This window comes from Clupea harengus, chromosome 15 (genome assembly GCF_900700415.2).
Source record: "Clupea harengus chromosome 15, Ch_v2.0.2, whole genome shotgun sequence".
NCBI lineage: Eukaryota > Metazoa > Chordata > Actinopteri > Clupeiformes > Clupeidae > Clupea > Clupea harengus.
Genome location: NC_045166.1, coordinates 18,527,735 through 18,545,139, shown reverse-complemented (window position 1 = coordinate 18,545,139; position 17,405 = coordinate 18,527,735). Strand labels below are relative to the sequence as shown.

At 45.2% G+C, this 17,405-nt stretch overlaps 1 protein-coding gene across 11 annotated transcripts in view; it reads right to left on the bottom strand.

Moving 5' to 3' along the window:
- pum2 (pumilio RNA-binding family member 2) overlaps nucleotides 1–17,405 on the bottom strand; it is a 36,960-nt gene that overhangs the window by 10,883 nt on the left and 8,672 nt on the right. For 4 of the 11 annotated variants that reach the window (XM_031581148.2, XM_031581147.2, XM_031581146.2 and 1 more), the window contains exons 6-23: nucleotides 14,498–14,667; nucleotides 13,031–13,370; nucleotides 12,573–12,666; nucleotides 11,700–11,801; nucleotides 11,125–11,267; nucleotides 10,953–11,012; nucleotides 9,623–9,743; nucleotides 8,562–8,696; nucleotides 7,679–8,011; nucleotides 7,102–7,332; nucleotides 6,390–6,663; nucleotides 5,274–5,403; nucleotides 4,741–4,875; nucleotides 4,298–4,435; nucleotides 3,128–3,253; nucleotides 2,632–2,703; nucleotides 982–1,103; nucleotides 120–312 (exon numbers count right to left, since the gene is read on the bottom strand). In XM_031581148.2, the coding sequence (XP_031437008.1) occupies nucleotides 120–312; nucleotides 982–1,103; nucleotides 2,632–2,703; nucleotides 3,128–3,253; nucleotides 4,298–4,435; nucleotides 4,741–4,875; nucleotides 5,274–5,403; nucleotides 6,390–6,663; nucleotides 7,102–7,332; nucleotides 7,679–8,011; nucleotides 8,562–8,696; nucleotides 9,623–9,743; nucleotides 10,953–11,012; nucleotides 11,125–11,267; nucleotides 11,700–11,801; nucleotides 12,573–12,666; nucleotides 13,031–13,370; nucleotides 14,498–14,667 (2,919 nt within the window). The remainder of the gene's footprint in view (nucleotides 1–119; nucleotides 313–981; nucleotides 1,104–2,631; nucleotides 2,704–3,127; nucleotides 3,254–4,297; nucleotides 4,436–4,740; nucleotides 4,876–5,273; nucleotides 5,404–6,389; nucleotides 6,664–7,101; nucleotides 7,333–7,678; nucleotides 8,012–8,561; nucleotides 8,697–9,622; nucleotides 9,744–10,952; nucleotides 11,013–11,124; nucleotides 11,268–11,699; nucleotides 11,802–12,572; nucleotides 12,667–13,030; nucleotides 13,371–14,497; nucleotides 14,668–17,405) is intronic. The other 7 variants (XM_031581150.2, XM_031581149.2, XM_031581153.2 and 4 more) reach the window with 7 other exon arrangements.

Sequence of the window (17,405 nt, the reverse complement as noted above, 5' to 3'; positions counted from 1 at the left end):
GAACCAATCGGGAAACAACCACACTTTTCCTGACATACATTCACATAGTGTCTACATAGACGAAGAGATACAAAAATGATCGACAAAAGTCCGATCTATACGTTGCTATAGGTCTTCACCTTATGCATGATGATTTTGCGCTGGGCAGGCTCGGCCATATCGATCATCCTCTGCACCACATAGTTGGCGTACTGGTCCTTCATCATGGTATAGAGCGCGCTGTGCGGACCGTCCTTCTGGCAACACACCTCATCGATCAACAGCGCCCTCTCAGCGCGGGAGGAGTGGATGACGCACTTCTCCACCACATTACTGAGAGGAGGGGGAGATAGGGAGAGGGGGGCAAAGGAGGCCATATGAATTAAGAGAGATAACAGTTAAAATAATAGTAAAGGTAGTCAGGTTAACAAAAGGAAAAATGAGAAGAGGCAGCAGTCCTGGAAGAAAAACAAGAACATCTCTGCTTGTTCCTGTCTATAATATAAAACTACTGTTTGGTCTGAGATCCATCACTGCTTTATCTCTGCAAGACACATCAGAGACCCAGACAGACATCTGGCAAAGCACACATTTTTTCCTCAGATAAAACCCTTGCAACCAACTAGTAATGAGTACAGATGTGAGCACAGTTCCACAATCATGATCTTATTTCGTTTGTTTATTTATTTGTTCGACAGCCAGGCAACGGTAGTAAATTGATTGCAACAGGGCACTGTAATATACCGCTCTTCAAACAAACCATCACGCCATGACTAAGTGCCATCAAGGCGCAGCAGAAGCCGAATTCCAGCAACCACAGCTCTACCAACAGCTTTCAGTTGAAATGACAAACTCATAGATAGATTGATATTTGTATGAATGATGGATGCTTTATGAACATGCAATGTGGCAAAGCTACTGATGGCAAACAATAGTCATTGGTATATACAGGCCTAGTGAGGCCCCATGGGGGCCCTTGGCGAGGGCCAGGCAGAGACTCACCTGGCAAACTTATGCTGGCTCAAGGCCAGGACCTTGCCCCGCACCTCCGCCACGATCTTGCTCTTGTCCTCGGGGCGACCGTGCTCCAGGACATGCTGGATGACGTAGTTCCCATACTGATCCTGTGTGGCATCATGGGAAAAGATGGGAATATTAACATGTCACTCCAGGGGGGGACTGCATTTAATTAAATGGAAGATGAATTTGTGAATCTCCTTGGTAACTCAAAGTGCATCTTTTTCATTTAAAAGTATGAAGTGATTACAGTTCTGCTGAAGTATTAAAGGCTATAGACAATTATCCAATGGGGTGAGACACTATGGGAAGGTAGTTGTTTTTACATAGTTTAAAAGTTTGAAATAGCAGCTAAAAATATATATATATCTAATACGCCTTGGTTCTTATTAAGCAAGAGACAGTTCTTTACACTCCTGGCTCTGATATGCAAAAGCTTTTCCCCAAAATCACTTCATCTCGTCTCATTGGATGTGTGGTAACAGACAGAGTGCAATGCTAAACACAAAACATGAGTAACATTGAACATATAACAAATAAAACCATATATTCATCAAACACTCAAACACACACACACACACACACACACACACACACACATTAATTTGACAAGTCAAAGGCAGATCTACACAATGTGACGACTACAGCATTTATGACCCCCATCTGACCTTTGGAGCAGAACTAAAGAGTGTGCCCTCGTTAACCCCAGCAATCATTCCGAGGGCACTCAGGTCCAGATGCACCAACATTCGACTGCCATGTGGCTTAAGGGAGTTTGTCAGTACCGTGCCAATTTGCTAAACTTTAATACTACAAATGGGGACCCTTGCCTGTTATGAGAACCAATGCAGACACATTTGTTCTTGAGCGCTCTCAAAAAAAAGCTCAACCGTTCTGAGGACTCAGAGCTTCACATCATACTATTGCTAGCTTCGATTAGTCGGGCTACATACACAGGTACACTGAAGTCAATGTTGCTGGTCCAATCGGGACAGAAATGCTCTGGGGATTATTCCTACAAGCATTCATAACGGACAGGAAGAGAGAGAGAGGGAGGGCGGGGTGAAAAAAAAAGAGCAGGAAAGAAGCGTGCCAGAGGTCTGCGAATAAGAAAGGGGGGAGTGTTAAAAAGGAGGGAAGAGAGGGATATATGAGTGCACATAGGTCTGTGGGATGGGGGGTGGGTTGGTCAAGCTCTCCTCTAGGGGAGATAGAGGAAGTTACATAACCAGTGGTGGAGGTTGACACAGCAGACAAAAAGCTGCTGCAGTGTGCATCTGTATCCGTGTGTGTCTGTCTCTATGTATGCACACATATATATATGTGTGTGTGTGTGTGTGTGTGTGTGTGTGTGTGTGTGTGTGTGTGTGTGTGTGTGTGTGTGTGTGTGTGTGTATGTATGTATGTGTTGTATGTGTGTTGTGTAGTGGGTGTGGTCATAAAAGTGTTTAGAAAGGCTGAGGACAGAAAGCCAGCAGAGGAAAAGAATAAGACAATGTGTCTTATCTATGTGTTAGACAAAGAAAAAAGAAGCTGGTTACAAAGAGGGAAACTGCGCCATGGCAACTGTGTGAGGAAGAGGAAGAGGAGGAGGAGGAAGCGTGAGGGGGAGGAGGGGAGGTGCATTGCTCTGACCTTGAAGAGCGCATCGCTGGACCCTGTATGATATGTTTTGTGTGTCATCTCCAATGAAACGCCTTGATACTTCTAGATGAAATATAAGTGGGGTGGGGGTGAGGAAGGGGGGGGGGGGGGGGGGGGCAAGGGGGGGGGGGTTGATGGTTCATCATCCAGGTTATCAGAGTCCACATGGCATAAGCCACTGGGGCAGCATGAATACACTTCATCTAAGCAGAATGGCGCTTTCAACACTAGACAAAAACCTAGACAGTTAAATGTAAAAAATAATAGTCAACAACAACACATATAAACAACAACAGCTGAAAAACCACCTAAACAAACAAAAACATAAACAAAACAAGATCATGCAGTCGTGGGCATAGCACACACCCACTTATGACAGGGTGCTGTGTGAGACCCTTATTTTGACAAAATGCTCAGGTTCAGGATCCCCCCCACCAGTGAGGCCTACTGGGGGAGAGAAGCCTGGGGCTGGAGTAGTGTCGCTTACCTGGCCCAGCTGCTCAGAGTGCTGGTGCAGCTCCTCCAGGATGGGCAGGGTCTGCTCCTGGGTGCAGTGCTCCAGAATGCGCTGGATCACCCTGCAGCCATACGGGTGGGTGGACAGCACAAAAACCTGCAGGAGAGGAGGACACACAAGAGTGAGTGACAAGGTGGTTTTCAGTGCTTCTTCTTACCGGGAAAAAACAATACATAAATAGATGACAAACAACTGCTTTCAGCTAGTTTTCAGTCGGGTAATATGGTATTTCCAATTGGATTGGAACTTGTCCTATCCAGGATACACACACACACACACACACACACACACACACACACACACACACACACACACACACACACACACACACACACACACACACACACACACACACACACACACACACACACACACACACACACACACACATCAAACAGCTTGTTTAACATCAGCCTTGGATACTTAATTTACAAATGCAACAGAAGGAGTGCCAATGTCCAAGTGTTGGTGGTCATTTTTTTCCCACCCAAGACAATGGTCTAAGGTGAGCTAAACCTTACTTCTGAAATACAATACCGGAGTACTGGAGCCGAAGAAATCGAATACTTTATTCTTGTAGGACTGATTAAATGCCTAGCACTTTTAGGCACCATAAATAAATACTGTCCGCCAACAAAGCTTTTGATAATGTGTATGCATCCATTGAGTCAGTCATCTTCAGTGGCAATCTGATTTGGAACTAAATTTAAGGCCATTCACTACAGCGGATGGGGAGGCATACTGAGAAGCAAATCTAATCAATTTAAATGGATGAGACTCTGCTGTAATCCGATGACTTTGACTGCAAAGCCTCGTCCACTGACACCACTCATTTCATTTCCCTACAGGCATCTGTGAGCAGGTCATGTGGTGTATGCCTGTGCGTAAGAGGGTACGAATGAAGCACAACTACAAACACACACTTTGTGTGCACAGGTTTGCAGTTTATGTTCCTGAACCTCAGTGTTATGCAACAGCAAGTGTTGCGATAGCCACCACAATGTATGATTAAATGCAAACACAGGACTTTCCCTGTAATTGTTATTGATCGATACGTATATGGGGCGTCCTTTGATTTGCACTGTGGGAGTGTGTGTGTGTGTGTGTGTGTGTGCGTGCGACTGTGCGTGTTGGACGTACCTGTCCCTGGAAGGCGTCAATAATGAACTGCAGAGCTTGGGGCTGCACACACTCGATGCACTTCTGCACCACATGGTTTCCGTTCTGGTCTTTCACACACTTGAGCACGTGGCCATCCAGCTCTCGCACAATGTCACTCTGGGAAACGGGACAGAATAGTCACCTCTTCTTCATCAACCACATCCCTACGATCATCACTTTTCAATATTTTTCTGCTCATATTCAATGACCTCATATAATTGGAATTTTGGGCACTAGAATAATATTTATAAACCATCTATGCACCAGTAACACTAGCATTTACAAGCCTGTTACTTAATGAATAAACAATTATTACATGTGTAATAAAAAAAAGGAAACGGCCAATACGATACGATCAATTAATTATTGGGTTCATCATCACATTGCTAGAAAGAGAAGCAAGTAATGGAGGGTTGACTTACAATTACCTGCTGGTCGGAGGAGATGGATTCCAGGGCCTTCTGGATGACGCGGCAGCCATACATCTGCAGGGCAAGGGGCAGCACGTGCCCACGGATACGCGTCGCCAGCGCGAGCTTCTGATCCGCACTGCCAAACTATGAGGGCAAATAGAAAAAAAATACAAAAACGCTGTTAGTAACACACTAACATTAGCATCACATTAACTGCAATTCAGGTGATACACCAATATGTGCCAACCAATATCAAAGCAGCACTGTGTACAGGTATCAATAATAATAATAATAGATAATAATAATAATAATAACTTCACACCATTAGAACCAAAAAGGCCAGTCTTTTTCACCCCCACACTACCAAGATTAGACTAAACTACATTAAACTATTGAGTGACTCATCTCATAAAGAAAGACTTCGGAATGGTTATGAGCAGTCTATAACAAGTTGTGACATAAGCCTTAGCTAGCTGTATTAATCTGAGGTGTGTCAGAATAGAATGAGTGAGTTGGGGAGGACGGGACAAGAGGGTGCGCACCTCAAAGAACTTCTGGATGACGTAGTTCCCAAAGACGTCAGTCATGAGCTGGTAGGCGGCCTGCAGGATCTCACCGAACACCATCTGCCTCTCCGCTGGGGTGGCGCGCTCCAGCTTCTGCTGGATAAACCTGGGGGGTTTAAAAACACACACACACAGAGAAACAAACACAAATCAGCACAGATAAATGTACGTAAGCCCAAACAAACACTGAAACGCGCATATATTCACGCATCATGCATTTATAAGTTCTTTCTTCCACTCTCTCACACACTCAACCCATACATACACAAGCACAAACAAACACTGGAACAAGCATACATGCACACATTATACACTCGTAGGCTCAGACAGACACACACACAGATACACTCGCACATGAAAGGCACATATAACTGGGACATCCATGTGTTCACCTGCATGTGTGTGTTTCTGAAGATGTGCATGGAGAGCTCAACCATGAAGAGCGCTTGTTTGAGTGTGCTTCCCTGTACACGTATACACAGCAGGCTAACTGGAAGAATGGGGTCACTGGTGCAATTTCCAGGAAAGGCCACAGACGACTGACAATACGCCTCCACTTTATGGGATGTTACTTCAGACAAACGGGTTTTCCAAGTTAGTAAATCTTATGTTTTAGTGTGTGCATCTGTGCATAAATGGATGTAGACCTTGACGGAAGCCAGTCCTTGACGCACTTTAGGAGTTTCACATTGTTGTGTGCGTGTGTGTACATTGAAAAAGAGCATACCTGTGAAAGGGAGTGTATATCTGTGTGTATTTACACAACTTCACAATGAAGGCACAACAGCGTTTGTCAGTCTGCATGAGCACATTCACTTCTAAGTTTTTGTGGGTGAAGAACCAGAGGGCTACTAGTCCTATGATAACTAACATAAACACTGTGAAGAGTGTGTTCATGCCTCACTGGAGGTGTGACACCTTGAGTCATTTCTACCACAGAATTTCTATGATTGTTGCGCACACATGCGTGCATGAGTGAGTACGAGAGTGCCAGACACACCAAAATTCTAGAACAGTGTAGTTGTGTACTGATCTGCATAGTATGCTTGTGCGTGCACCTGTTTGTGTGCATTTTTTTATTATTATGCGTACCTGGAGCCGTGCTGGTCCTGGGAGAACTCCACCATGTGGCCGGGCAGGTCGCGCAGCTGAAGGTTGGGGAAACGGTTGTTGCGGAAGTCCTCGAGCAGGCGGCTGCGGCCGGACGGCATGACGTCCGAGCGGCTGTAGCGCGGCCGCGACGAGGGCGGGAACAGCTGACTGCTGGAGCTGAAGAGGCTGGAGGCACTGCCGCCCGTGCTGCGGTACTTGGCCTCCGCCCCCGGGGCCGCGGAAATGTAACGCCCGCTGCCGTTGGTCAGACCACCTGCAGAGTGCCAGGGGTCAAAGGTCATGAGTGACAGGCACAAAGGGGGAAATGAGCAGGGTAAGGTGCCAGGCACAAAATCAAAACGTGCAGTCTGCCTGTAGAGTGAACACACTCTTCACAGACACTCAACTACAAATGACAATGAAGACCCAGTATTGACAATAGTAGATATGCATTAATGTATTGTGGCCATAGATTGAACATAACAACAGACAGAATAATCCAACTAACCGAACAGTTTTGGACAATTTCAGCACTCAACACCAGTGTGTAAACTACAGATTGAATATAATGTTAAATTAATCTCATGGGAGTCCTGGAGTCTCATGTGCCCGGCTACAGGTCCATGGTAGTTAATGGGAATACCTTACTCAACAGTGAGGACTATGCTGTCTGGGGGGAGCAATTAAACGGTGGCCGGGGCTCATCTCTTACCCAGGGGGAGGCTGGAGGAGGACCCGTGGGAGGACGGCAGGGAGGGTGGCGGGGTGAGCGGGGAGTGTCCCGGGGTCAGGCCGATGGGGCTGGGTGAGGAGGAGTAGCCAAGGCTGTTGTAGAAGGGCTGGCCAATGGGGGTCAGGCTGCTGCCGCCGCCGCGCTTGTAGAGGTCAGAGCTGGGCAGCAGGGAGTCGCGGCGAGACACGCTGCTGTTGCTAGAGCTGCCCACTGCAGGGAGGGAGGGACGGAGGAGGGAAAGAAACGAGGAAGAAGGAGGAGAGGAGGAAAGAGAGGATGGACATACATAAGGGGGGGGAGCAAATTATCAATTATGTTAATAAAGCAGCATACTGTTGACGTACATGAACAGTCACTCAACAAAAGCCACATTACTCCATTAAAACCCAAAAATCTTGTACTTAAAATATAAACAATCCATCACCAGTCACTAAACTCTGGGATGTTAGTTTATTTATTGAAATAATTCCCAGTATTTTAGGACAGTTTTCCATAGATAAACTTAAGCTACAGCACACATCTCCAAATGTCACCCCTAGGCACCTCCTCAACCCACCTGAGGATCCGAACCCGCCCAGCGCTGAGCCCAGGCCCACCCCCAGCGAACCCCCGGTGCCGCTGAAGCCCAGCGAGGAGCTGGGCGGGGGCTGCTGCTGCTGCGCGGGCGAGGTGTGGGAGAAGAGCGAGCTGCTCTGGGAGGTGGGCGTGCCGGAGCCGTAGAAGGAGCTGGAGGGCAGGCCGCTGGAGGGGGGCAGCTGTTGTTGCTGCTGCTGCTGCTGCTGCTGTTGCTGCTGCTGTTGCTGGGGCTGCTGGCAGCCCATGGAGCGGTACAGGCCGTTGCCCGGGCCTGACATGTTGTTGCCGGAGCCAGAGGCGGACGCCGCTGCGGCTATGGGGGGGGGGGGGGTGGTAGGGGAGAGAGAGCAGGAGTTAGAAAAGATTGTTGAAGAGGGGACAGTGAGAACACAGAAGGGTCGTGATCATTCAATATCAAATATATTATCCAAAGATTGGCACGAGATCGACTGAGAATGTGAAGACCCTGCGACTCTGTTTTTTTCTCTACATTTCAATGGCCACCTAAGAAAGAAATTAAAAAAAAAAAAAATACATATATAGACTGAAACAGTATGGGAATGTCATTACAGTGACACAGTCTGCTTGTATAAATGTGAGCCAAGGACTCCATTTAATGGGCTATTCGACTCAAAGTAATTGGGCAGTCAGTTTAATTCCAAAGTGCACTTGAACAAATGTGTTCTGTGTTCACTGCTGCTCCGGGAATACCTCTAGGACTTAACCTTAATGGGCCTGTGATTTCAGCCTTCATCAGCCTCATAAAACCTCACCGCTTATTGGAGTCAACAGCCCAGGGTGTGGCTCCTGACTGCACAGAGGGAATAAACAGGCAGCTCTCAGGGCAGCCCTGAGGTCCTTACCGGCCTGAGCAGCGGCCGGGTTGATCAGGAGGGGGGTCTGCACCAGCCGGACCTGTCCACTCCGGCCCACTCCAGGACCCATCACCAGCGCCCCGTTCTGGTCGTAGTAGGCTGCTGGAGCCAGAACCTGGTAGCCTGTGAGAGCAAATCACACACACACACACACATAAACACACAAACACACAAAAACACACAAAAACACACAAAAACATTTGGGTCAGACATACACACAACTTAGCAGGTAAAGTTACTGCCTAATGCTGTTAGAGGCTTGTGGCTACGAGTTACACTCCATCTTACAGGCCTACAGGGGATGTGTGCAATACCATTAACATCTGCCAAGAGACTGGAGACCCTGGATGAGAGCATTCACCTGACCTAAATAATAGAATAATAGAATAGAATTCAGGATAAATAAATAGTGTATTGTAGGGCCATTTTAAAATGAATAGTCCTTTCCACCTTTTCTCCCTCCACTGTTTTTCCACCACACAGAACCAGTGGTCTGTCAGTACAAAATACAGAAAAATTATAAAATGGAGAGAAGAAAGAGGGGGAAATAAATGCACCAGATTAGACCCTTTTGCCACACCCAGACTTTTTATTTTGTACCACAAATGTTAAAATGGTGACCAAGTACTGAGCCATAGCCCATCTAAGATGCTGTATTCAACTGAAGTGAATTTCAACAGAATGGAATGTCGTAAGAGCAAATAAAGACCGATTTCATGCACAAAGGCACTCTCCTCTGTCTTTTTTTCTGTAAAAGTGAGTGCTGTGCAGTGCGACTCTCGTGAAAGAGCAGCATTATTCAGGAACGGCAGTCTTGTTATGTGACTGTCATGCTGAGCAGTGTAACCTAATGGTTTCCCACTTAAGGAAGGGCACTAACTTGCTCATCTCTTAGACAATCTCTTTCACCTTGCAGAAAGGTGGGATCCTTCACTGGATAAAAAAATGTGCAGCCACACGGATGGCCCACATTTAATATTACAAACAACTACATCATTAATTCCACCATCTAGGCTGACCTCGGGTCAGTAAGACGAGGACGTTCTCACCTGGCATGCTGGCGAAGGCCAGGGCAGGATTGGCCGCCGCCGCGGCTGCCAGAGACTCCTGCTGGCTCTGCCCACCTTGGCCTGGGGTCAGAGGGCGCTGGTTGTTTCCTGCACGCATCACCTGGAGGTCAAAGGTCAACATGGTTACCAGGTCTTAATATCAGAGTTCACTTACAATGATCAACATACATTGGTCTCACTTTGAAACAGCAGTTGGCAAAAGCATCGAGAGTTATTTATTAAATCACAGAGTTGAGCATGTGGTTTGACACAGCATGACCTGCAGTTCTCAGTAAAGATCAACAAAGCCAACCGCAGAGACCGAAATTTCACTAAAATGCCTCCTGAAAGCCAAACTAATGTACTTCTTTCCATCACTTCACATTAGGGGTTGGCGATCTGACGATTTCATGACATTTAATGTCCTCCTAATATCCAAAACTCACATCAAACTTAGATAGTTTGGATCCACGCTATGATGACAAACCATACAGAATGATTTCCTTCTACATGGCTGTGCTGATTGGCCAAATTACATCACGTGTGTCTTTCACAGATCCACAGAATTAGGTTTCCTTCATGCGTGACGCATTTGTAAAACAATCCAACGTGAGCTAGCAGCCTGGGGGAGGAGGAACTGGTGCCTACAAAGGACTCAACGCCACTAGTGAGGCAGTGGTTTGGCTGTGCACAGTCAGATATTTCTCAAAGCAAAGTTCCCTGTGAGCTTTCTCAAGCAACGGTCTGCACGTCCAGAGGTAATTCAACATACCTTTTCAACCACCTTCAAAAAGGAAGCATCTGAAGGATGGAGTGCTTCACTCGGGTTGGTAGGCTACAACAACCACACTCATCTGTATCTCTAGAGATCCCAGTTATTATTGACCGATGCATTAGAGCAGTCAAAAAAGATAAAAGGTAGGAGCCAAGAATTTAGCAGAAATTTGTATCCAAAGTTACTTACGCTAACCACTGCACCTACTCGCCCACAAATACGATTTTTTTTTAAAATACATTCAAAGCAGAGGTGGCTGAAGCAGTCACATTCTAAGGATATGGTGGCGTTCCAAGCTTTGAACAATGTAGGATTTAAAACACTGATGCACACTTACGTTATTTTATGGTTATAATGTTATCTATTGGCTGCTGATTACAAATTGAAGTTGAAACTATGAAACAGTCTACATGTTTATTTTTCTTAGAATGTGAACTTTTGTGTTTACATTGTACTAGTTCTTTTTTCAGTTTATATTTTATTCAACTTTTTCCTACTTGAGTTCTGAGTACTTAGTAATTTAGATCATGGATCAAAAAAAATAATAATAACAACCTTATTAAACACACAGATTGCTGCTGGCTGCCGCCACCCCCACCCCACATCAGTATCAGTCTAAGAAAAACGAATCAAACAGAAATACCAAGGAGCATTATATCATATTCAGGCCCCAAGCAATGCAGTCACATAATCTCTTTGCAATTAAATCCTTTTGTTATGTGCATACCTGTTGCTGTCCAGGCTGTCCTTGATTGTTAGCCTGTTGGTTAGCATTGTGATTGGCAGCTGCTGCAGCCTGTTGTTGGAAAAGGTTGGCTGGGTACACACCCCATGGAACTCCATAGTACTGTGGCGGCACGACTGTAGGACCTAGAGGGGGAGGGTCATTTTAAACAGATGTAATGCAATGGTAGGGCAACCTAAACAGACAGACAGGGGCTATTCTCAAAAGCAATGTTATTGTGTGTGGGGAATGTGGCCATGTGCAAGTAAAGGGAACTGGCAAATTATCTGAAGGTCATGGTATCGGTTTAGGTGTGTTTGCATACGTGTGGTGCTGCAGGTTATGGAGGCACCACAGTATGCGCGACAGGGTTTTGTACGAGTGTCGATGCAACTGCCTGGATGATGTCGGACATGGTTGTAGGACCTAGTACTTCACACTTCACTGAAACTTCATTATAAGTTGAAGTTACTGTGATTATTTGTCCACAAAGAACTATAATGTTGATGGTAAATATACTTGTCTTGGAGTGTGACTGTGTGTGTGTGTGTGTGTGTGTGTGTGTGTGTGGCGCTCACCTGCGAGTGTGGCAGCTGCGGCCAGGCCAGCAGCGGTGTAGGGATCAGCACCAGGCGGAGCATTAATGATGTAAGGGTTTGGCACGAACGCTGGAGCAAGGCCTACACAAACACACGCAACAGAGTCACAACACCAGAGTCTTAATGAAACGGTCTCAACAGACTCACGCACACTTACTGTGCACGGGCACAAGCAGGACTCACGCAGAAGACGAGAGCCTATGCCACACACTGTGACCCTTCATGGACAGAGATGCATAACAACCAGGCATATGGTAGTGAGAGAGTGAGGAAGTCTTTTCATACACGCCTACATAAAAAGGATAGTAAAACCATTTTGTACACACACACTCTTACTTCCCACACTCTAACTGTAGATCCATCATAAACCAGCCTTCTTTGTTTCTGATTTACAGCTCTTTCAATGTGTATCGTATGCATCTTCCTCCCATGTGTGAACTCTGCTAAAGCAGGGAGGGGTGTTGAATGTTTCCCCAGACTTAGTGTTTGCATGCAAGGTCAGAGTGTGACAGTTCTTCTTTGCATTCTCTGTCACCCAGCATCTGTTCCTAATAATCAGGCCAGCACTGATTAGCGCAGCACGTTGCCTCTTCGGTTTCATTGTGGCCGCACATCACATCACACCATATCCATGTAGGGCTCGGTACATTAACACCCCCTCCCCGTCAACCTTTAAGGATACTTAAATTAAACACTTTTCTTATCTGTGACACAGGTAAATAGTCACGTGAAGCCATAGTCTCTCCTCCTTTAACCAGTCGAAACAATGAAGTCTTGTTTCCGGAGATAGAGTCATTAAGGCAATGGGGATCAAAGTCTGTGGTAGTGAAAATAAGAATCAACATGGCATACCGAGGTGTGATTGTTGAGCAGCGGCCAGGGCGTACTGCTGCTGCTGGGCTGCGGTCAGCTGCTGGACAGTCAGGTGGTTGGATCTCTGGAACAGCTGGACAAGCAGTGCACAGGTAAGTGTCAAACACCACAGAGAGACTACACCAGACGTGAAAGTGTATTAGCCAATTTGAAAAACAATACAATTAGAAAGTGCAGAATGAGCGTAGGTGGCATGTATCTGTGTACAGAAATGCCTACTTAACTAGGGGTCTCCATGAATCTTGATGCTATGGATACTAGAAAGCGCACAAATGCATATTATGCCTGTAATTTATCAACAAAACGAGTCATCAACTCCCTCATCTATTACTTTACTTCCTTTTCCGTGTTTTTCACGTGCAGGATGGTGTCACTGGGAGAAGGAACGTCCACCCTACTCATTCTAATTGTACAGATAGGGTCCCCAGGAGACTCACCTGCTGGCCCGAGTTGTAGTCGAACAGGCCCACGGGGGTGCCGGAGGAGTCCACCTGGATCTGGTTGCCGGCATAGTCGAACTGCAGCGCCTCCACGCCGCCCTGCTGCTCCATGCCGCCCAGCCCCTGTTGCTCCTGGCCCTGGACGTCCTCTTGTTGCTGGGGGGGCTTGTAGGCTGCGGCAGCGGCCGCGGCTGCTGCAGCGTTGGCGGCGGCCTGAGCGGCTGCGGCCGCGGCCTGCAGCGCATGGTGCTGGCTCATCATCTCCAGCCCGCTCTGGCTCGGGCCCATGCGCTCCACGGCCTCGGTGGGGGAGGCCTGTCGGCTACCAGGGGTGGGGCTGATGAGAGGGGGAACGGGGAAAGAAAGAGAGAGAGAGAGAGAGAGAGAGGGAGGGGAGGGAAAGAGAAAAGAAGATAGACAAAGGCAGATGGTCGGATGAGAGCGAGTAAATAAAAGAGAAAAAATAAACATAAAAAAATGATAAATCCTTTCCGACTGGTCAAATGCCCTGTGGCAGGGGAGCATGTGGTATTCTGAGGTACAAATAGTGTGTAGATAAAGAGCTGCTCTAGACTAGAACACAGAACATCCCTGCACAGCAGAATGGCAACCGGGCCGACAGGTTTTCAGACACTGCGCGGAAAAAGCAAACCAGCATTACTTTCATAAGCAAACGGTACAAAAAGTGCAAGAATAACTGTGGGTGGGCTCCAAAACATCTGTTCAAACTGAGCTATGGTTCCTCAGTTTCCCCCGTGCTGAAAGCTCTACACAGACACACACACACACACACACACACACACAAAAACCTCTATTCTTCTATCTTGCTTAACTCCCACCACACCTACGCGTTCACAAACCAACATGGTCAGTTTGGAGCCAATCTAAGCCATTCTGACAGTAACAATTCAGTTCACACAAAGCAATGATACTTCTCACAAAAGTAACTCCACTTCTTGACTGACTAACTGACTTCCTATAATATGTGTTATAATGTGGAAGCTTTAAGAATATGAATATGCAATTATCTGTCCTTTTCTCCAGACATACTCTGTGGTCTATTTTTACACGGCTGTCTGTCAGTATTGTGGAGGCAGTCCCAGTCAGACAGACTACAAAAGCTCTCAGAGAAAAGTTAGAATGGAGAAAGGCAAGTCAGGATGGTCATGCATGTCGGTTGCTTTTGGTGTTCAATTCCAACGTTGCATCATAAAGGTTAGTGCCTGTTTCTCAAAAGCGGTTATTAAGTCCTAGTTAACAAGATATGTTACATGTGACAAATTGCTTTTGAGAGACAAATCACTAACTTTTATGATGCCACTTTGGAATTAAACACAAAAAGGAACCACCCTGCGTACCCTTCCTGACTACCAGCAGAGGAAAAATTCTATAAATTCCTATAGAAAACCGTAGGGAACGAGGGAGAAATTAAGAATAGTGTCGGGAGAAGGTTGGCCGGCGTACTTGAAGTCTTTGCAGTCGCGGTCCATGCCGTTGAGTAGGCCTCTCCCGTTGGACTTGGAGTCGCCCTCCTCGCCCACTTTCATCTCAGCACTCTTGTCTTCCTCAAACGGGGATGTTTTGTCTATGGGGTCACCCTTCTCTCGGCCGTCCGGGTCCCCGTCTCCTCCGCCCTGAAATAAAATAAAAGTCTTTTAAGAGAAAAGTCTTTTTTTGCAAGTCAAGTCTCAAGTCTCCTGATTGCAATGAGCGTTCCATCATCTGCTGTATGCCATCCAGTCTGCTTAGAACACGGCATAGCTATATCCAAGGAATTCAAAGCATGTGGCACTCTGAGATTCTTCTGAATGAAGTGCATTACAAATTAAATGAATTATTATTATTATTATTATTATTATTATTATTATGTACTGTATTATCATCACTCATTTATCTATTACCATAGATTACTTGTACATGGTCATACAGTGGTACACGATCACATGAAATTGCAGAACAATTTGAAAAACGAAATAAAGAAATGCACAATGAAATCTTCCTTTTAATGTTAATAACTGTACTTTGCCTTGAAACATGAACATACAGCTGAAGAATACACCAAGTATTAAGGTCCTGCTTACAGTTTCTCAGTTGCTTTGGTACATTTCTCAGATAACAATTACAATTCTCAAAACTGCTCTACCTACACATCATCTATTCACTTGTGCACATTATAACAGCAATTTCTCATTATTTTGAAATTTTGGAAATGCTTTTGCACATTCATGCAGAAGTTTATTTACAATCTGCTGTTGAGTCATACACAATGAATAGATACCTAAATGGTTTGGAGAGTAAGTCATGACATGCAAATGGGTTAGATAAGTTATCTAGATTGATGAGGATTGATTACATTTGTTGAAAGGGGAAACATGACTGTGTAAAACCTCACAGAACACCAAGCCAGAGTGGAAAAAGGTGATACGTCTGATCACCACAACTGGATAACATTACTTGGTTCTCAAATAATCTGTGTGGCATGCGAGATCGTCCAATACATTTTCAACGGGTTGTATTTGTTGCTATGCTGTCCAGCCTCAACTTATTTATTTTGTCACAAGTCACAAATCTTGAGTCCGAGTCAAGTCTCAAGTCTTTGGAAGACGAGTCCAAATTGCAGACTCGAGTCCCCATCTCCAGTGGACACCATCTGAAGGGGGCTTCACCCAAGCGCAAGTGTTCAGACGATGACAATCACGGTGCGCGGCGCGGCCACCGACACAAACGCTTAAAGGAATCATGGTGTTCATGTGTTTCTTTTAATGACAGCAGTCAATATAACAACTGAACAATTATTTTAACTGTACATTGAACTAAACATCGGAACATGTCTTTTTAAGACAATTATCCCCAAAGTGTGCAGCTTTTGTCACTGCAGTTTACCTTTTTGGCCTTCTGGAAGAAAATGTTTTGAGATATTTGCAGCCTAAAATTCCTGATTTCGCAGGAGCTTTTCCAAAAAGTTCCGATGAAAGTTTTTATTTGTAGGTGTTTTTTGCAATGAAATTGCCGAAAACAAGTGAAAGTTGGGATATAAAGTTGCAAATTGTCCTCTTTGTAATTATAATTGAATTATTTGTTGAAAAATAACTGATTAATAAACAAACATTAATTCATCAAGAACAAAACGATTGAGAAATGGTCCTCTTAATAACCTCACCAATATGCCAAACAAAAGATTACCAGGACTACAAAAATGTAGCAGAATAGGCTTTACTCATCCACAACGAAGTGCACATGTTGGCATTACAAAAGGACCATCAGTAAGACTGAATAAAATGTTATAAATGTCTCAGCCTTCATATGACGAAAAAAAACTATGATCTGTCCTGTCATCTAACGTCCGGCCTGTGTTTCTGCCGTTCTCATTCTATGCTTATCAATCTGTTTTTCTAACCATGTTTATTTATTTTATCCGTATAGGTGTTAATGTTCAATTTCATATATTAATTTAAAGTCGTCCAATTTAAAGTCATCCATTCTTCAACACTAGCTGCTACCTTATCTTCAAACAGAAAGTAACGTTAAATCTCCATGGCAACAGCTCTTGAGGGTTTGGGAAATAATCAGATGTATTGCTTCCTTCATTATTCACAGCAAAATAAATAATGTTCATTACATGTCATAGATGTATTACCAGAATCTATGTAAAAAGGGCCACGCACAACTCGCGGAAAATGATAAAAAAAAAATGGAAGCCAGATCTATTTCTGAATTTTCGGTGCGGACATGGGCGTACGTTCTGTTTCCACGTCTGTTGTAGCCATTCTCATTAGGCCTCTTTCTCGACCCTACCTAGGAAAAGATCGCTGGATTCATGAACGCCTGGAAATGTGTTTTTTAAAGCTTAAGTGTCCGTAGCTGTGCACTGATTCTTAAGCCCAATTCTGTCCGCTGGTGGGAGCGTGCTCACCTGTGTGTGCGCGCACGTGTCTGTGTGTGTGTTTGTGCGCATAGTGGCGGAACTCCGCCATGCGTGATACAGAGAGCAGAGAATTGTAATCGCGCGACCATGTAAAGACAGAAATGACTTGCCGTCGTGTAAAATAAGATAAATAACATAAGGCTATTTATTTTGTTTAATAAAATAACAAGCTATAGACCTGTTCTATAGGAAAGGTAATCTTAAATGACTTCCGTTGTGATCTGGCGCTTTATAGAAAATAAAATTGAACAAAATGAACTTGACCTTCCAGGAGGGGCGGGGGGTGCCGTTGGGGGGGCGGGGCGCCCCCCTAATATAACGGTAGGGGAAACACTGTGTAGGTAGGTAAGATTCTGATAAAAGGCTGTAGATATTTGAGGTCAACAGCCAATCAAATTACACCCTTCCCTTCTGTGCTCTCAAAGCAACGTGTTGATTGGATGGAAT